At 34.1% G+C, this 21,835-nt stretch overlaps 1 protein-coding gene across 1 annotated transcript in view; it reads left to right on the top strand.

The window, feature by feature from the left end:
• The window catches only part of LOC111508923 (uncharacterized), a 167,125-nt gene that overhangs the window by 46,238 nt on the left and 99,052 nt on the right, over window positions 1-21,835 (top strand). Inside the window, 2 exon segments of the mRNA XM_074184679.1 lie at window positions 3,715-3,793; window positions 3,849-4,107. Coding sequence (XP_074040780.1) covers window positions 3,731-3,793; window positions 3,849-4,107 — 322 coding nt within the window. The 5' untranslated portion in view covers window positions 3,715-3,730.

The raw sequence follows: 21,835 nt of genomic DNA, 5'->3' as shown, positions 1-21,835 counted from the left end.
CAAAAAAGTACAGGTCCGTATTTAAAAATTCAAAGATAGGGGTGGCCCAAGTCAGATAACACCCTGTATGAAAAATTCATGGACATATTCTGTTAGCCCACATCAAGTGCCAATAGCAAAAAGTAGACAGATTGTCAATATGGCTGTGAATAAAGAAGATATAGGCAAATAAATTATTTGGGATTTTGATTTGATTTGATTTTTTGGTTATTTGGGGTTTTTTGGTTTTTCTCCAGAACCGGAAGAACTATATTTGATACATGTACATCATTGAATAGGTCTCTAAAATACGCAATTCTGCCATATTTCAACCGACACTCTATCTCTTATCGTTTACGAGATCCCCATGTACAGAAACGAATTTGAATAGCCCTGTATATATATTCTTGGAATATATCCCCACGGTATATTTTGGAATATTCTATATGATGTATTACTAGAATTTTGAATTATCTTATGATAACGTATTTAAATAATTCAATATTATTAGAAACAAAAATAGTTGAAGATTTTAATAGAATGCATAACCTAATGTATATAACCCTGATAGTATAACCAGTTTTTGAACTCAACGCGAAGATTCTGGAGAATTGCTCTAGCAACTGTTGGAAACGACAAAAAATTTGAATGGGCCAATAAATCAACCAATTGCATCAATAAATCGGTTTATTCTCATCCTATTTGTCTTTTAAATTATTTAATTACAAAGCGACAAATCCTGGCAACAGAGAAATGGGGAAGTGAAGTATTGGAGTGAACGTTTCTCATTGGTCAATTGAAGTGTAGCGTGCGACAGTCGAAGAAGCTCTGTGAAAGCGGCTGCCCCTTAACGCTTGGCACCTTTGCGTTGAAATCGACATTTGATTTAACATGGCGGTTGACATGGCAGGTTCGTATGTGTAATGCATGGTGCATTGGTGTTATTATCGAAGTATACTTCTGTCATGTTTAGTGTACCATTTATAGTTTGGGAATAGTTTGCTTTTGCATCTTCAAACAGTTGAGTTACATATTAAGAAAAGTAAGTAATGGATAAGAGCGCTGCTACGCCAGCAACGCAAAGTATGGAAATTGCCTTTAGAAAATGACAAAATTAGGTACTTTTTAGGTACCGAAGTCAAAAATTAGGTGCTCTGTAACTTACACCGCAACTCATTACTCAAAGTTGCGTTGCTATGTTGCTATGCATTATGTGATGCTATCAACGCAATGAAAATAATAATAAAATAATGAATGTAAAGGGAACACTATTAGGTGCTAATTAAGTGCTGAACGGTGAGGAAAGTGAAATTTTCTAATTAATGAACAAAAGCTTCCATTTTCGCTAAACAACAAATTTAAGAATCAGGTCTCTCGAAAACGAGGACGAATGCTCTATCAGGTATAAACTAAGCGTGGTAATGAAGTGCTAATTAGGTGCTACAATATACTATGAATACACAGTGTAGCTCATCAAAAGTGAAAGCACCCTCATAAAACATATATTTTTCAACTAATTATTTTTTTTATATACTATAACATCAAATTTATTGAATGAGTCTGACCTCCACACTGAACCACCCCATTGTCCAGAATTTTGTCGAAATCAAATTCAAATTACAATTATTAATAAATTTTTTTTTTTTGCTTAGAACTTTTTTTAGTGTTGAATAGATTTTGATTCGATGAAATTTTGGACAGTTATTTTTTCAATAAGAAACACATTTCAACGTAATTTCGATGCGAACAATTCCAAAACTACGTGAATTTAGTGATGTGGTCAGTAAAAAAAATTGCTAATATTTTTTTTTCGATATTTGACATTGAAAAATAGGGCTCTGAAAACCAATACTCATTCATAAAAATTGGTTTTAGTACTTTTCAAATATCTGCTTAATAAAAAAATCCATATGTTTTATAGGGTAATTATATCCATTTCAAATGGGTCTCAAATCTATTAATGGATGGAATACGGAATGGTTGTTATATGCGAATAATGTGTGAATATGTCGGAAGGATTCTGAATTAGATAAAATGAATATTTCAATATTTGTTTTGAAAATATCCGTTAACATGATTTAATTTGAGATGCAACGTTTATTTCTCGTCATTGATAATATCGAGATCAATAACATTATATAATTAAATATAGGCCACCCAGTAAGAATACAGGTCGCTTACCTTGTGCTGATATGACCGCCAGAGGAATTATTTTCGTATGGCCTTAAGATTACCGTATTTGCAGAATTACAAAATTATTCCTTATTTGGAGAGACAACTCTTGAACTAAAATGTTATTGAACATATGTTACACCTTGAGTAATTTTACGAAGAAATCACTTTCAAAATTGTATTCTAATCTGTTAATGATGTCGGGTTTCATCTGAATTGGTAATCACAAATGAAACATGTAGATTGGATGAATCACATAGGTGAAAGATAGCTTGAAAAAACGCTAGTAGGATTGCCCAAAATTGGCAATGGCCAAATTGGGATAAATTCCGAAATTTACAATATGTCCCTTCTATGACTTTTCTATGAAAATTTACCATTTGAATAAATACCAGTGATTCAAATTTATGGAAATTTTTAGCTACATAAACAAGCATTTAAACAACTGTTTTAATGGAACATACAGAATATAGAATATACAAACATCATCTTTGTAGATGAGAAAAAAATGAATATTGTTCTGACTGATTAGTAGGGATGAACTTCATTCAATCTTCAAATCTGAAGCAGAATATTTAACAAACGGTTATTTCTAGATGATTTTTTTCAAGATCATACAATTCATAAGGAATTTCAGAACTTAGTCTCTTCGATGGATAGAAAGAAACGATCTTGAAGTATACATATATTTTTTCGACTTGTAGTACCAGAGAGGTGAAATTGTGACAGTCAATCCAATTTTGTCTGTCGTTTTTTAAGTAATACAATAGCAATTCAGTTATATTGGATCTTCTATCAGAATTTTATATCGCCCCTTTTTTGTTTTTTTACCTTCGATATATAAAAATTGTAATGTGGAACTTTATACATGTGTAGAGAGGGTAAACTTTTTAGTTCGTTCCGATATGTTACTACGTAAATTCGAAGTAAAGCCTGCAGTTTTTTCTTTGGTTCATTTTAATCTCGAAATATCCTCGACATATTTTTTTCAGATTGTGGAAGGTGGAGAAATACCAAAAAAAGTCGAAAACAATTGCGTTCCTACACGAAAAATTTACTTTCGTTCAATATCCCATCAGAACTTCGGGTATTTGTTATTAGCCAGATTCACAATGTATTTGAATTATGTATGTAGTTATTTTCAATGTTGATTTCGTTTTTAACATTCTGAGTTTTTACACAGAGTATGGGTCCAGAAGTTATCTATCAACATGTTTCACCTAGATAAGGTGTTAGACCCACTTAGCAATTTATCGCTTCTGGTAGGAGTAAACCTAATTAACTATCTGTGGCTTAGTTTACTATGTCGACAAGAAATACCGGCTGATACATCTTTTGATTCTTTTCACCAAAAATCATAGTACTTACTTTATTTTCCAAGGACAACCAACATTTTTATTCATCATCGTTATTCGTCATAACTTCAAATCGTTCAAAATCGTTTAACCGTTTAAAAGTTCGTCAACTTTTAAATTTATGAAACAAAGAACCCCTAATTGATATAGTTATGCATCATATTATACGCTCTTCAGGAAAATACATTCACAATATTTTTTTTTCCAGAAATAGGTAGAAGGCCATGTCGGCCGACTTTTCGAACGATGTATCCCGAATACAGGATGAAGATGTTCTTCGTAAAATGGTAATAATACTCAGAGTGAAAGGTAGAAATAATCCACATAAAATACAATTTTCAGTGGCAAGAAACAGAAGACTTTGGACTAAAAAAGGAAATAAGGTCGCACATGTACAAACTTAGGGAACAACGACTACGAGAATTTTATAACAACGGTGACATCACTTCCGAAATAAGGACTACAGTTGAAACTAATGGTAAACCAAGCAATACACAAACGCATACGGACTCTTTAGTTGATTACAGTTTCATGAGCTTGAAAGATAAAGAAACCAGAGATTCAGAATCACCAACGAGGGATATGAGTTACAAGGATACAGGTAATAGAAAGATTTAAGTCCTGAGTTAATTAATTACCTTGTATTTATTTCAAAGTTGTTTATTCATTAGTAAACATTTCTGTCTTTTATAGACAGATTTGATAGAAAATAGCAACATTTTATAGTTAGTTTTTTGTCGAGTTAGTTTCAATTGTTTGAAAAATCTGAATTATTTCATAGGTTCATTACGCATCAAAATGGAAGGCCTATATATAAATTATGAAACATAAATTATAAGAATAATTGAATGATTTTTATACGAAACACTTCACAAAATCACAACACATATTTTACTAAACAATATATTCTGCACACGTTTCAGTATTCAATGATTATTTGCTATCAGACACATCTGGAGAATCAATTGTATAGTGAAACACGTTTTTTGGTATTGGTACCTGTTTTGAACAACTCATAATGAAGTGTTACTAATATGAAATGAAATAAAAGATAATATATTTTATCTAGAAATTCACATTACGCAGTAAAACATATTGACATCACACAAATTTATCAGATTAATAAGAAATAAGGCGTTTACCGTCAAGTATCCGATCACTTCCAGCATATATGCTCAGCATTTTTGAAATTGAACTCTTGCGAATCAATATACTTTGAATTTAGCTGTACTGTTATGAATATTATTCATCATATGAGATGAAACCAGATACCAAAAACGTTGGATTCATAATTCAATGCAAGACGGTGCTGTTTCAATCTTCCATAGTGGTACTCGGCTGGATCAAGCTGTAATATTTTGAACCATCTATCCTTAAAAGTGGGAAAGAAAGAAATAAAAAATGCATGTGATAAAGGATATGGAGGATTGAAATATCGTTGTCTGCTATCGCTTATTCATCTCAGAATATTTTATTCTTTTGTCCAAGCGGTCTGTTGTTGGTTATGAGCTCGTCTTTTATCTAATCAGCTCCTAGCACAGCAGTTGAAATGTCCATAATAGTGAGTAGTATCAGTAGTATGTTTTCAATGGTAAAAAAACAAGTTTTTTTTTCACTAATTACGTTGTTTCGAAAGTTTTGCCCGTTTCTTTGAGTCTACTTTAAACTGTAATATATCAGTGAATATTCCGTCAGCATAAAAATTGTGTGCTCGTAATTCGATGAAGTCGTCGTAGGCCGTTTTTGCCTAGTCCTGATTGGTGAAGATCCTACCGGTGATAAAGTTATCGAAGTGCTTGAAAAGATGGTAGTCGGTTGGCGAGAAGTTGGAGAGTTGATTTCCTCACAATAGGACTCTGCTGTGATGGCTTGGCACGGTTGCAGAAAGTTATATTGAATCATACCAGCCGCTGACTACCATACAGTAACCATGTCTTTTTCTGAAGTAAAACTTCTTTACGCATGCTTGTCTTGGGAAGTTAGCTGGTGAATGTGTGAAGTGAGCGTTACGAAGTGTGTGATCGGGCGAGGCAATCGGAAGTTGAGAGGGGGGTATAATTTAGTGAAGATAGAAAAGGGGAGAGTTACGTTTCGTATATTACTGTAGGAGCAAGAGAGAGAGAGAGAGAGAGAAAGAGAGGTGTGAACACACATTAGAATTAGAAGAAAAGTATCATTTGTTGCCACTAATTTTAACAGGAGATTTCAATGTTAATTTCGCGTCAGATGAATCAGAACTACAAATGAGCAATAACCGAAGTGAGCTTACCACAAGACATGGAACAAAAATCGATGCAGTTTTCTCTAGATTCCTTTCTAATTTTCATTCGAAAACATAGGTATCTTATTTCTCATAATATAAGCCCTTGGTCTCACAATCAACCACAGTAGTTACTGATGTATCCGATAATGAAAATAATAAATAAAAATGAAAAATCTTTTCAAAAATGTTAATTTATCAATGGAAATCCATAATAAGTTCAAATATTTGTAGGAAATTACTATATGTATATACATATGGATGTGATACATATAGGTTGAGTGGAAGAACAGTTTAGCAGTTATTTGCATAGCTGCGAAAATTGAACTTCGCTATAACTCCATATAAGTAGTTGAAACTCAATACTGTAAAAAATGGTGGTTGAAGTAATAAAGACGTTCATTATTATTATTATTATACATAAACATATAGGGTGACAATTTGAAAACTTACAATAGCTTTGTCTGATCAACCAAATAAAATATAAGAATCTCTAAAAAAAACTTCCATAATAGAGATTAGGAAACGAAATGATGTAACAGATAACTTGTTTTCACTTACTGGTAGTGTCACAAATGAAAAAAGGCATCAACCAAGATTACTAGACGGAGCAACGCAACTTTTGCAATGAATCATACATTATCGACTCGTCAGACAGCTACAGCAACCGGATTATCCCGTGAATATGCAAGGAAGGAACTCAAATTACATGAATTTCATCTATATAAACTGCAAATCCTTCAAGAACTTGATGACGATGACCCCGACAGAAGAATTGAATTTCGTGAAATTTTGACAGCTACAATTATCGCAGAACCTCGGCTTATCAAAAATATTTGCTTTAGAGACGAGTGCACTTTTTATTTAAATGAACACGCAAATAAACGAAATTTTCGTCACTGGAGTAACGATAACTCATGACTATTTAGATAAGAGCATACGCAATTCCCCCAAAAAGTTAATGCTTGGGCTGGTATATTAACAGATGCAATTATTGGTTCATTTTTTATAGAAGAAAATTCAATTGGTAAAATGTATGCTCTCATGCTAGAAAGATCTATAAAACGTCGGATAGTTCATTAATCAGAGAGACATAGACGCAATTTATCTTTAGAAGAAAATGTATTTATTATATTTTCAACAGGATGAGGCACCTCCTCATTATGTAGTTTCAGTTAGACAATGGTTAGATAATAATTATGCTAATCAATGAATTGAAAGGAGAGATTCTATTTAATCGTCTCCTAGATCCCAGGACCTATGTCCTCTTGATTTCTTTTTCTGGGGTCACCTGAAATCTGTTGATTTCCAGATGCAACCTGACTCAATAGAGCAACTGAAGGAAAGAATAATCCAAGAATGCCGAGATATTTCCAGAGAAATATTTGCCAATGTACGTCAAGAGTTTGAAAATAGACTCTTTTATTGTCTTGAAAAGAATGAGAATCATTTTAAACATTTCTTGAATCAATAATAGACGATAAAATTTTAATTTAAAATAATATTGTATTATTCAATAAACCAAAACTTACTATATCGAATGTACCTTTGTAGGGTACTATTGAGGAGCATTTCTTAATAGGTTTAAGATAAAGTATCACAAGTGGGGGTTTGCCATTTATGAATATAAAATTGGGATGGCTAGGGGCGAGGGGGTAAGTGAAAACAAATCAGCTATTATATAATTTTGTTTCCGCCTCTCTATTACGGTAGTTGTTTTCAGCGATAATTTATTTGGATGCTCAGATAAAGCCATTGTATGTTTTCAAATTGTCATTCTGTATATATTTTATATACTAAAGAAGGTTTACTTCAGTGGTGTGGTCTGGAGCACACTCGCTTTATTAAGTTTGCGTCTTTGGGTTCCACTTTTCATCACACGTGACGATCCGATCCAAAAAAAATATCCTTTTAGTTACGCAAAAGCGATCGGTCAAATAGTTTTTTTTAACCTTACCAATAAGATTTCAACCATTAAAAACCGCATGGGAACTGACGCTCAGTTTTTCCGCCATCCCACACACCGTTTGTGACGGGTTAGTCTCCACCATGGTGGCAAATACTCGTCCTGGTTAACTGAAGATTGACCACTTCGGGGCTCATCCTCGGAACTAAAATCTCCGCAACGAAATTTTGCAAACTAACGTCGAACAGTGCGTTCATTAACACCATCATTGGCAAATGCCTTGTTGAATTTTCGGAATGTTTCGGCAGCGCTTTGGTTCAATTTGAACTTGTAGAGAAAAATTCGCCGAAAATAGCTCAACGACATCATATTGTAATAAGCTGAAAAGGGGCAAAAAATGAAAAGGTAGAAAAAAATTAACTACATTAATGAATAGAGTACTAAATTCTCTATCGATCAATATGTACCATGATACAGTAGAATAAATATTTATTGAGATATAGAGCTGAAAAACACATGACATTAAAACGGACAAAACTGAAGTAATCGTTTGCTGCACAATTTAAATATAATTTACAGATTTCACTATAGCTTTGGCTCATATCACTCGATACCAAAAGTGTGGATAGAGAAAAAGTGTGTGTAGTCACTTAATATAATAGAGTCAGATATATACAATGGACAAATCTAATTTTATCATTATTCTGGGAAGTATAGAAAACGGTATTTCGTCTGAAGAAGTTATGAAAACTGGTGGACTGCCTACTTCCATATTGAGATTTTTAATGACCCATAAAAATCCGGATGTGTTATAGTTCATCTGGAATAATTAAGATTATTTGATTGAGCACTTTCTTCGCATTCACATTTCACAATTTGATTGTCAGGATTCATATATGATGGAACATGATGAAAAAACCATTTAAACATATTCAAGAAATGCTTTATTGTGAGGTTTTCAAAATCGGGACACATATTTCACTATACACACCGTATAGAAGTAAACACTCCGCCATATTTGGGTCAAGATTCCCCACCTCAAATTTTATGCTCAGTCGACCTACGGTGCAACCGACTGAATTTGAAGCATTCACCAAGCGAGCCAAGTTGAGGCATTTGTGAAAAATTAGTGTCTAGTTTCAAAATGAACAAGTGTCGAGTTGTGGGTTGCTGTAATTTGCAGGGTGATGTCGGTATTAATTTTTTTCGATTTCCAATTGACGAAAAGAGGTATGTTTTTCTAGTATTTATTATGTAAGATTGAAGGAATGAACATATAACGAAAATCATAAGATAAATTGTTATAGACCATAATACTGGGGGTAATTAATATTAAATTTTTTTTATGAAACTAATTTGATGAAATTGAACTATACGAATAGTATATGCCTCACAAGTAATGATATAAAATGACAAAACAATCGGAGTTCCAGTGGAAATCCACGAAGCAAAATAATTGGTTCATCAAGTTTTTGATTTGGCTAGTATACAGGGTCCTGCAACAGTGGCGCGGTGTTCCATATCTCTATATAGGAAGCAGATAGGAATCTAATTTTCTATAATATTACCTTATTGCTCGAGCTCGACAAAATAAAAATATTGGCGGTCACACAGGGTGTTCGATTTTTTCTGGGCGGATCCCAACTGTGTCTTTTTAAATGGCAACCTATATTTTTTATCGCTTTTTCGGTTTCTTCATAGAAAATAAAATAAACTTTATGTATATCTGCACTTCGAAAATATTGACGGTTTTCGAGATATCTAGCATGACAGGTTTTTTTTTCCAATATTCGTCACTCAGAATATTTGAAATTATAAAGTGGTGCCAAGTCCAGTTGAAATTTTTTTTTGGTCGAATATTCTACATTGGTAACTCTCTCAAACGATATATCTGAAATCGACCTGTGATATACAGGGTATGAAAAACCGCTTGCCAAATATTGTAAATGAAAATTTGCAAAATCTTCCTTAGATTAAATGGAACACCCTGTATATTATTGATCCATAAGAAGCGCCAACGAAACCTCTACAAATTTCATTAAGTATTCCCTATGGCTAAGTTCAATAGTTTTTCTTAAATGAGCATTTCTTTCGAAAAATGGTCATTTTTTCAAAGCGAAATCCATTTGACGACTGATAAAAATATACGAAAGATATCTTGTTTCAATTTTGTACATTAGAAGGTGTCCAAACAAATATTTTTTAACGAAATAAATGTATGTACCTATCACTTTTTGCTAAATGGAAAATTATTTTTTCATTGGATGCAGAATTTCACTCATAAATCGTGCAATATCAAACCAAACAAGTTAAAAGAAAGAAACATTATAAATAACTATTTTTTTCATGTTATTATATTCATTCAGAGCTTGAGTTCTAGATATTCAAATTTGTCAACTGGCAAATTACAAAACTACAAAAGGGAGAGTTTAATTAAGGTTGATAATGAAACTTTTATAAAATATGTTCAACATGTCTTCATTTTCTTGAATGCAGAGCTGAAGTCTATGTTTGAAAGACTGTTCTACCCTGCGCAAGACAGCTGGTGTAATGCTGCGAAAAGCATTCGTTATTCTAAGTCGCATATTTTCGGGAGAAGTTGGTGGCTCAACGTAAACCATATTTTTTATGTATCCCCATAAGAAAAAATCTAGTTTCGTCAAATCTAGTGATCTAGCGGGCCACCGTACAGGCCCATTCCGTCCTATCCATTTATTGGGAAATACTCCATTTAGATGATCTCTCACTTCTGCCGAATAGTGAGCAGGTGCACCATCATGTTGTAACCACATTCTATTGCGGAGGTCAAGAGGAATATCATCTAACAAACCTGGTAAATCATTTCGTAAGAAATTGAGATACATTGCACCATTCATATGTCCCTCAAAAAAGTATGGACCAATTACATATTCTCCAATGATGCCTCCCCAGACATTTATCGACCACCTATGTTGATAATCCACCTGTCTCAATAAGTGAGGATTTTCTGTCGCATAATAATGGTAATTATGTCGATTTACAAATCCATTTTTATGGAATGTCGATTCATCCGACCATAAAATATTATTGAAAAAATATTCGTTTCGACGAATTTTGTTCATGGCCCAATTGCAAAATCTCACTCTTTTCTCGAAATCAGCATACAGTAGTTCTTGATGTAACTGAACGTGGTATGGATGCAAGCGATGTTTCTTCAATACTCGTTGCACTGATCTCTCACTTATATCCACTATTTCCCCAATTTGTCGTTGACTCCTACTAGGATCTTCTTCAACAGCAAGAAGAACTTGCAATTCATTATCTTCATTAGTAGCTGGCTTGATGCGCTCATGTTTGGAATAATTAATAGATCCAGTTTCAACGAATCGTCCCAAGACCTTTCGGAAAGATCTTTCATCTGGATACCGTTGAGAATAAATTCTACTTGCCAATAAACAATTCCTGTCTGATTCACCTAATATGAAAATCATATCAATCAAATCACTTTTTGATAACAACATTCTGATGAAATTATACCGACAGTTCAACTTCACGATTGAATAAAAATTTCAATATTCATTTGCAGCCAAATATTTTGTTCTGTCATTTGCCAGACTACTTGATTTCCAATAAATATTTCATTCGCTGAAAGGTTGTTTTAGACCGAAAGAATATGGCACAAATTCCGAGATTTTTGAAATTATTGTAACTATTCAAGAACGTCCATTTTGTGGTGTAATTCGCAACTTGTTTATCTAGCAACAGGTAATTTTAGGAATGGGCGATATTTTAAGGAAAGGGTATTTTTTGTATATTCTTATCAGTCGTCAAATGGATTTCGCTTTGAAAAAATGACCATTTTTCGAAAGAAATGCTCATTTAAGAAAAACTATTGAACTTAGCCATAGGGAATACTTAATGAAATTTGTAGAGGTTTCGTTGGCGCTTCTTATGGATCAATAATATACAGGGTGTTCCATTTAATCTAAGGAAGATTTTGCAAATTTTCATTTACAATATTTGGCAAGCGGTTTTTCATACCCTGTATATCACAGGTCGATTTCAGATATATCGTTTGAGAGAGTTACCAATGTAGAATATTCGACCAAAAAAAAATTTCAACTGGACTTGGCACCACTTTATAATTTCAAATATTCTGAGTGACGAATATTGGAAAAAAAAACCTGTCATGCTAGATATCTCGAAAACCATCAATATTTTCGAAGTGCAGATATACATAAAGTTTATTTTATTTTCTATGAAGAAACCGAAAAAAGCGATAAAAAATATAGGTTGCCATTTAAAAAGACACAGTTGGGATCCGCCCAGAAAAAATCGAACACCCTGTGTGACCGCCAATATTTTTATTTTGTCGAGCTCGAGCAATAAGGTAATATTATAGAAAATTAGATTCCTATCTGCTTCCTATATAGAGATATGGAACACCGCGCCACTGTTGCAGGACCCTGTATATCTGTAGGAAAAAAATTACTTCCACTGAAATCTCTGCAAAACAAAAGTATCAGATTTATATTCAAAAAATCTTTTTTGGAGTCTACTTTCCATTTATATGTTCCAAATAATCTACTATAAATAGCAAATATGTCTATTCTTACATTCTGTCAACAATAACAAAAAAGGAAATTCATTCGATTGACATACTTCGCACACAATTAGCAAACAAGGCAACCCAAAACTAAGAAATCTGTGTTTTATAATAAAGTTTTGATTTACAACAACCAAACCAATAACATAAAAAAGTTATTTCAGAAAAACGATTCAAAACCAAACTAAATAAACATTTGCTAAACTACATCTTTTTTGTCACTCATCAAATTCTGATTTAATCTATTCAATACCATTTCTTTCGATGAAATGAGCATCAAGTCACATTTATTCTACAATATAGGAACGGATAGAATGGTTGGTTTTGAGGAATTATTTAACAAGAAAACGGCTTCTATAGCAGAATATGCCTTGGTAGTCAAGGCAAAAGGCATACATTCGAACTGGAAACAGCCTGTTGCATGCTTTTTTTTAACAATTCATTCACATCAATTCTGGATATAAAAAGTATTGTGATTGAAGCTGTTAGGAATTATCAAAAATTGGATTAGGAGTTAGGGGTATCATTTCAGATTTAGATTCTAATTTTTATAAACTTGCCAGAAAAGGTCTCGAAGTGACTGTAGAGCAGCCTAATCTCTTTGTCGATGAGATGTAGTCGAAACCATTTTTTCGATGACTTTTTGAAATTTGATGAATATACAACGAACAAAAGTCATCTTGAACAACTTTACAACTTGTATAAGGAAAAACAATATAGACTAGCACCCAAACTTACTGATTCTCATTTATTTTCAACTAACTTTCAAAGGATGAAGGTTAAACTAGCCAGTCAAGTTTTCAGTCATTCGGTATCTCAGCGGTGAATACTCATGCCAGTTTCAATCAGATGCCATCAGCAGCAATAGGAACGGCTACATTCATTGAAAAAATGGATACAGTGTTTGATATTTTGAATTCAAATCGATTTGATCAAAACAAATTGATTTTCTGAAAGAAATGAAAAAATTTTTCAGTAAATTATCTGTAAAATCAAAAAAAAGAAACAACACGACTGAACAAATGAGATTCATTGAGGGGTAGCAGATAACAATTTCGGGGTTTCTGCAACTTTGGGAAAATCTACATAGTGAAGGACACTCCTACATATTGACGAGGAATATAAGTCAGGACTGTGAGGAAAATTATTTTGGTCAACTGAGAAATAATTGTGGAAATGCCAGAAACCCAACCCCTATTCAAATTACCAGAGCTTTCAAAAACATATTTACTCTTCAGTTTACTCACACAGGCAGAAGGAACTAACTACCTAGAAGATACCAGTAAGATTCTATCTAGTATTACAGATGCTGACATAAATAGAATGAAGATCCTTGTGGAAGTTCCAAAAAATCCCTATAAACCTTTGAGAGTAGAGACAAATCATTATAGAACTCTAGCTACTCCCGAAGACAACAGCTTGGGCTATGTTTGTGGATATAGAAAATGTACAAATTTTGCCACGGCGACTAGTACCATACTAAATTAAACAAATGTGTTTAGTCATTTCAAGGCATACAGTAATACAGAAGCAAAATAGTTTGGAAGTTTATATATGCCTCCAGATTCATTTTTAAAAAGTATCATTCATCTAGAGACAGAATTTCTTAATCATTTTAACATTTTATGTGCCACTGATTGCATAGGCAACTAGCTCAAAACAACGTTTTTAAAAATCAACCTTCCTCATCCTTGTTGTAATTTTTCTTTGGATTATTTATTTTCTCTTTTCACAAGGGTAAGAATTTAATATACTTTGAAAGTTGACAATAGAAATTTGAAAACCAATGTTAAAAAAAATCAAAAAGTCATTCATTCTGAATAACCGTTAGAATAGATTTGCATAAGTTTTTAACCTAAATTGTATAATCTTACTTTACAAAATATACGTTTATTTCACTATCTTGTCTTATTTTTATCAATTGCTAAACAGTTCACAATCATATGAGATATTTATTGTGAGCTCCTCGTAGCAATGATGAAATCAGATCATGGTCATATATTTTTTGATCGAAACTCGTGCAGAGGTGCACAATAGCTCTAGCCGACACCCTCCTGCCACGCCATATGAGCAAAAAATAAAATCTTGACCCGATACACCTAAGATGCCGATCGGAAGTAAATTTACTTTTGTTTACTTCTATATGGTGCTATACATTAGTATTTAAAAGAGTTTGGAATAAATAATAAAGTGTTATTTGAATAAGTTCAAATTCATAATTTCTTTTTAGTTCCATGTCATACAAAAAATAGGGGCTCTACATGCAGCTCACTTCCGCCGTAATGCGCAGGAAATTGGGCAGGGCAGTGGGCAGCGCGAGTATGTAAACGCGTCGCTCGCGCTGCCATTGCTCATGCCACTGCCGCTGCTTTACGCTCCCTTTAGTGGCGGTTTTCTGAACGGAAGTGAAAGAACTGGCAGCACGAGCGGCAGCGACTGTTTAATGCGGCCCGCTCTTCTGTTGTTTCAGTTGCATATCGAATACACGAGGTGAAATTTATTTCCATTTCATCAGTTCGGACTTCCATTGTCTAATATGATATAGATTGATTTGAAATCCCTGAACGAATCTGTAAAAAATTTTAAAAAATTGCTAAAAAATATACTTTATTGAGCAGAAAACTGAAATTACAATGAAATAACATACAAACAACAACCAAAAAACAAATATCGAAAACCCACTCAAACGGTACCTGACAGTAACTGAACCAGGAATTTTACCACCATCAATCGACTAAGAAAGAAATCATCAAGACTCTACTAGACGTGCTTTCGGGCTCTGCAATACAAAGGAAGGTCTCGAAAAGGAACTGGGCATTATGAAAAATAACCTTCAATGGTTACTCCAAAGTGATGGTGGATGCAGTTCTGAGAATTGCATTTACTGGATACCCTGCAAGTGCGGAAAATCATACATCGGTGAAAAGCATGGCATTGAAGAAAAAAACATGGCTACCATCGTGATATACAGGGTGTGCAGCGTTGCATGAAATCTCTTCATAACCTCCAATGCCGCGTGTTTTCGTCCCCACACTCCCCCTCATTTACCACCTAACATTTGACAACGTTGCACAACCGAGTCAAATATAATTACAACATCCAAAATGCAGATATTCGATACAAAAGACTTTGTAATTAACTACCTAAATGATGGAAAATCCATGCTACATACTTATAATTTTCATTTTCGTATTCCCAGTAAAAATTGTGACGTTAGACTACCCGCAACCCCCTGCCATATTCAATAATAACAAAGTAAGCCTATGCTTTCAACACCACTTCTGCAAATGCTCAATTATGTTTCTTGACATCGAGTTTGTCTCGATGTCGAAATGATGTCGAAATTATCGAAATCGGACGACCGGAAGTGCTACACGATATGGCCATTTCGAATTCACCATTACTTTGCTTCTATCTCAATTTTTATAAACCGAAAGTGTTTATTTTTCGATGAATCGTACAGATCTGAAATTCATATATTTGACACATTCATCAATGACAAATAATGCTGTCCATCCGGCATGTTGGATCCCACAAAAAAATATTAGACCCTCTAACCTTTCATATTGCGATCGCCATCTATGCTTTTTCTTCGTCATCTCCTGATAATGCCAACTTGGATGTTTCTTTCTTGCATGTTGGCAGCCATGTTTTTTTCTTTAACACTGTATATTCCGCTCAATGTCCGCTGCCAAGTTTTTCTTTGAACGCTGCACACCCTGTATATCACGATGGTATCCATGTTTTTTTCTTTAATGCTGGACGCCATGGTTTTTTTCCTTGAACGCTTCACACCCTGTACACCTCCATGGCAGTCATGTTTTTTTTTCTTCAACGCAGGCAGCCATATTTTTTTCTTTATTGCTGCACACACCGTTTACAGCATTTGATTGATGTGTTTTGAAACAACACCCTCTATTCCCTATGATTTCTCGACAAGCAACCGCCATCTTGTTTTCTTTTACGTTAGCAGCCATCTTTTTTTCTTTAACGCTGCACATACCCTGTATACCTCGATGGCAGCCATGTTTTTTCTTGAACTCTGCGCAACCCATATAACTTCCATTTCTACGTAGGCCGTTCAGAGGTTCACGTTCTTCATTGCTTCTGTTAGTTGAATTTCCGGTGTCACAGAAATCTCTTTGGTGATCTACTTTATCGCCTCCTATTTTCTGTTGTAGTTTTCTGCATGTTTATAGATTTCTATTGCTTTCCGTACAAGCCGACTGTGGCATTCATTATCGGGTGCAAGTAGTTTCACATCTTCAAACAGTATCGTATCCTTCACTAAACGCGTGTTCCACTACTGCCGATTTTTCTATTTGACCTAATCTACAGTTTCTCCGATGTTCATTCAGCTGTACCCATGGATCTTCAAGTGGTACCGATATAAATTTTTCCGCAGGTGCATGGTATACGGTATACCCCCGCAGCTGATAGTGGATATCTTCTTTCTCAGATCTCAGGCTTTCATCTATTTTCCTGGTGGGCTTGAACACTGTTTTTATGTTATGCTTCCTAAGGAAGTTTTTATGTTATGCTTCCTAAGCCTTTATCAATTTATTACTCGTGATAATATAATCATGATCGAGTGGAATAATGACCAAGAAAGTTTGTCATACTTTCTCTGTGAAAAAACATGTTTTAATCAATTTTCAGTTTATTAACGAAATAACAATCTCAAAATGTTCTGTTGCGATGGATCGCTGTCATCCAACATCGTCTCTTTCGATGTTGACGTTCTTTTTTCGTCACATTTTTTTTTAAAACATTAATATAATTTTGCAAACTCAAAACACAAAGCGCTGTCGCCACAGAAAATTTTAAATCCTCCATTATTGCTGGAGATTGGAGAATAATCCGGTCGGTGCGGTAGCTGTATGTAAACAGTCACTTGCTCCAAAGGCTGCTGTGGATTTTTTATGGACAGGACAACGGGCAGTGCGAGTAGCAGCGGCAGTGGCTGCATGTAAAGGCTGCAAAAATATGTAGGACACTTCCAACGAAAGGAATAAAGCAAAAACACAAGTTGCCTTTTATTTTGAACTAGTCATTCACTATTTTCGTTAGTGATGCAGGAGATGAAGCTCATATACGCGATGAACAGCTTAATGAAATGCAAATTCTCTGAAAATTAATTAGGTGATACTAGAAAATGAATATTTCGAAATAAAATCTCAAAATATTCATCTCTCCCAACTACTCACACCGTAGGTTCTGGTAAATGCCTGCCGTAAAACAACTACAACCCGGCTAATACCATTTCAACCATTTTCCAAAATAGCTTCCTACATACAAAGAAGGCAGGCAGTTGTGTGTACTTTCTGTCTATAAGAATGTGTATGTATTTATCCAGTTTTTGTGTTTTGGTCCCCGAACAATTAAGCTGTTGGTTTACTCTTCTGCTCCTTCGGGTAAAATTATATTTGGAGAGATAATTTTACGAATGTAATCGAAGATGGATAAGCATTGAAAATGATTCATAATTCGACGCCAGCTTTCTCACTCGACACCACCAAACTGTGGAATGTTTTTATAAAAAAGAGGGCACGTGGTAAAGAAGTCAAGAAAATGAACTCTCCAGAAGAAAATGAACTCTCCAGTAAAGTATCTAAGCTATTTATTAGAGCTAAAAGTTGAATTCAATGAAATTTGAACGTTCATTGATCCACGTGATTCAAAAACCATTAAATACGCAACCGGATATCAATAATTCAATGATATACTGTAGGTATTCCGTACTCTGCGACAAGAGTTTAAATTCAGCCAATCATAACATTGAATCTAATTCTTAAGTGAATTATATTGTAGCTATGAATGTATAGTCGAAGTAACCGATATAGTAATTCTTAAAGCTTCGGCGAACTCAAAGTCCAAAAAAAACAATACAAAGAACTAATGCCGCTACGAATTGGTCCAAGTGGACTGAAGAATTGGCGGTTCGTATTAGATAATTTTCACTAACCGAGTTTTATGATTGGCTGAAGAGTCATAAAATTAAATTTGAAGTCATGTTACGGTGATCAATAGAATGTGAGGATGGTTAGAAGAGTCGTGTTGTCAATGTTCAGTTAGCAACTGATCGCGATTTGAGTGTTGAAATTTGATATTGGTAAAGTTATAATTATTTAAATTTTTTGTTATTTGTTTAAAATGTGGCGTCCTTGGACAAGTGCTAATAGTAATGACGAGTGTGATAACAACGCAGACTTTTTCCTGTGTAGTGATTCCAATAGCGCTGGTGAACAATGCGAAAAAGAGATACCAGTGAATAAGATTCGGAAAACGCGATTTGATGCGGGATTACCAAAATCTTCAGATATTCATCTAATTAAATCATTAAAAAAACAATATACGACTGTTACAAAAGCAATGATATTCCTACAATTGAAATCATAAGGAAGAAATTGAATACTTCCGGCCATAATGTGAGCTGCTGTGACAAAACTCTTCAGAATTGGATAAACAAACTAAGATTTACATTCAAAATAATAAACAAACGTCAAGCAGTTATGGAAAGCAGAAGAATAGTGGAATTGCGTAACAAATACTCAGAACAAATAACTAAATATGGACAAGAACAACGGCAAATTTTCTATTTGGACGAAACTTGGTATGACACTGACGGCACAGTTACGAAAGGGTGGACTGATGGTTCGATAATGTGTACGCCTAACATGCCTCCAAACAAAGGATCGCGACTAATCATTGTGCTTTGCGGAGGAAGTGAAGGATTGGTTCCGAATTCTTTGAAATTATGTTGAAAAAACTCGAGGACTGCAATGTTGACTATCATGAGAACATAGAAGCTAATATTTTTGAGGAATAGTTTGAAAACACATTGATCCCAAATTTGGATGCGAATAGTGTAATAGTTCTTGACAACGCTTCCTATCATTCGTGACAGCTGATCAAAGTACCAAATAAAAACTCGAGGAAAGATGAAATACAAAGTTTTTTAATGGATAAAAATTTGTATTTTGAAGATAACTATACCAAAAACCAACTATTTGAAATTTTACAGACAAAAACATTTGAAAAAGTCCTTGAGAGTATTGCTGAAAAGTATGGACATGCCATATTGAGACGTCCCCCCTATTTTTGTGTTTTCAATCCCATCCAGTTGATTTGGGGAAAATTGAAACAAACCATCAGGCGTAAAAATAATTTTCCAAAATTTGATGAGAAGGTGATAGAGCTAGTTGGAGAAGAAGTATTTAATATTACCGAAGAAGACTAGCAGAAAAGGATTAAAAAAGTAATTTTAGTTGAAAAAGACTATATGGAGATTGGACACTTCCACATCAATGGTGGAAATAAATTCATTATTGATTTAAATGACGACAGTGATAGTGAAACGGAGAATATGGAAGAGGAATTATCAGAAGGTTTCGAAGCAAGTTAGCGATGTGTTTTTGAAGCGATCAATTGTGTATACATATATATATATATATATATATATATATATATATATATATATATATATATATATATATATATATATATATATATATATACAGGGTCCTGCAACAGTGGCGCGGTGTTCCATATCTCTATATAGGAAGCAGATAGGAATCTAATTTTCTATAATATTACCTTATTGCTCGAGCTCGACAAAATAAAAATATTGGCGGTCACACAGGGTGTTCGATTTTTTCTGGGCGGATCCCAACTGTGTCTTTTTAAATGGCAACCTATATTTTTTATCGCTTTTTCGGTTTCTTCATAGAAAATAAAATAAACTTTATGTATATCTGCACTTCGAAAATATTGATGGTTTTCGAGATATCTAGCATGACAGGTTTTTTTTCCAATATTCGTCACTCAGAATATTTGAAATTATAAAGTGGTGCCAAGTCCAGTTGAAATTTTTTTTTGGTCGAATATTCTACATTGGTAACTCTCTCAAACGATATATCTGAAATCGACCTGTGATATACAGGGTATGAAAAACCGCCTGCCAAATATTGTAAATGAAAATTTGCAAAATCTTCCTTATATTAAATGGAACACCCTGTATATTATTGATCCATAAGAAGCGCCAACGAAACCTCTACAAATTTCATTAAGTATTCCCTATGGCTAAGTTCAATAGTTTTTCTTAAATGAGCATTTCTTTCGAAAAATGGTCATTTTTTCAAAGCGAAATCCATTTGACGACTGATAAGAATATACAAAAAATACCCTTTCCTTAAAATATCGCCCATTCCTAAAATTACCTGTTGCTAGATAAACAAGTTGCGAATTACACCACAAAATGGACGTTCTTGAATAGTTACAATAATTTCAAAAATCTCGGAATTTGTGCCATATTCTTTCGGTCTAAAACAACCTTTCAGCGAATGAAATATTTATTGGAAATCAAGTAGTCTGGCAAATGACAGAACAAAATATTTGGCTGCAAATGAATATTGAAATTTTTAGTCAATCGTGAAGTTGAACTGTCGGTATAATTTCATCAGAATGTTGTTATCAAAAAGTGATTTGATTGATATGATTTTCATATTAGGTGAATCAGACAGGAATTGTTTATTGGCAAGTAGAATTTATTCTCAACGGTATCCAGATAGAAGGCATCCAGATGAAAGATCTTTCCGAAAGGTCTTGGGACGATTCGTTGAAACTGGAACTATTAATTATTCCAAACATGAGCGCATCAAGCCAGCTACTAATGCTGTTGCTGTTGTTGAAGATCCTAGTAGGAGTCAACGACAAATTGGGGAAATAGTGGATATAAGTGAGAGATCAGTGCAACGAGTATTGAAGAAACATCGCTTGCATCCATACCACGTTCAGTTACATCAAGAACTACTGTATGCTGATTTCGAGAAAAGAGTGAGATTTTGCAATTGGGCCATGAACAAAATTCGTCGAAACGAATATTTTTTCAATAATATTTTATGGTCGGATGAATCGACATTCCATAAAAATGGATTTGTAAATCGACATAATTACCATTATTATGCGACAGAAAATCCTCACTTATTGAGACAGGTGGATTATCAACATAGGTGGTCGATAAATGTCTGGGGAGGCATCATTGGAGAATATGTAATTGGTCCATACTTTTTTGAGGGACATATGAATGGTGCAATGTATCTCAATTTCTTACGAAATGATTTACCAGGTTTGTTAGATGATATTCCTCTTGACCTCCGCAATAGAATGTGGTTACAACATGATGGTGCACCTGCTCACTATTCGGCAGAAGTGAGAGATCATCTAAATGAAGTATTTCCCAATAAATGGATAGGACGGAATGGGCCTGTACGGTGGCCCGCTAGATCACCAGATTTGACGAAACTAGATTTTTTCTTATGGGGATACATAAAAAATATGGTTTACGTTGAGCCACCAACTTCTCCCGAAAATATGCGACTTGGAATAACGAATGCTTTTCGCAGCATTACACCAGCTGTCTTGCGCAGGGTAGAACAGTCTTTCAAACATAGACTTCAGCTCTGCATTCAAGAAAATGAAAGACATGTTGAACATATTTTATAAAAGTTTCATTATCAACCTTAATTAAACTCTCCCTTTTGTAGTTTTGTAATTTGCCAGTTGACAAATTTGAATAT

The sequence above is a fragment of the Leptinotarsa decemlineata genome, unplaced genomic scaffold, assembly GCF_025532065.1.
Source record: "Leptinotarsa decemlineata unplaced genomic scaffold, Ldec_3_MD MMD2_tig00026358_RagTag_RagTag, whole genome shotgun sequence".
NCBI classification, from domain to species: Eukaryota; Metazoa; Arthropoda; class Insecta; order Coleoptera; family Chrysomelidae; genus Leptinotarsa; species Leptinotarsa decemlineata.
Note: the sequence above shows the minus strand (reverse complement) of the source record. Positions and strands in the feature narration are given on the sequence as shown.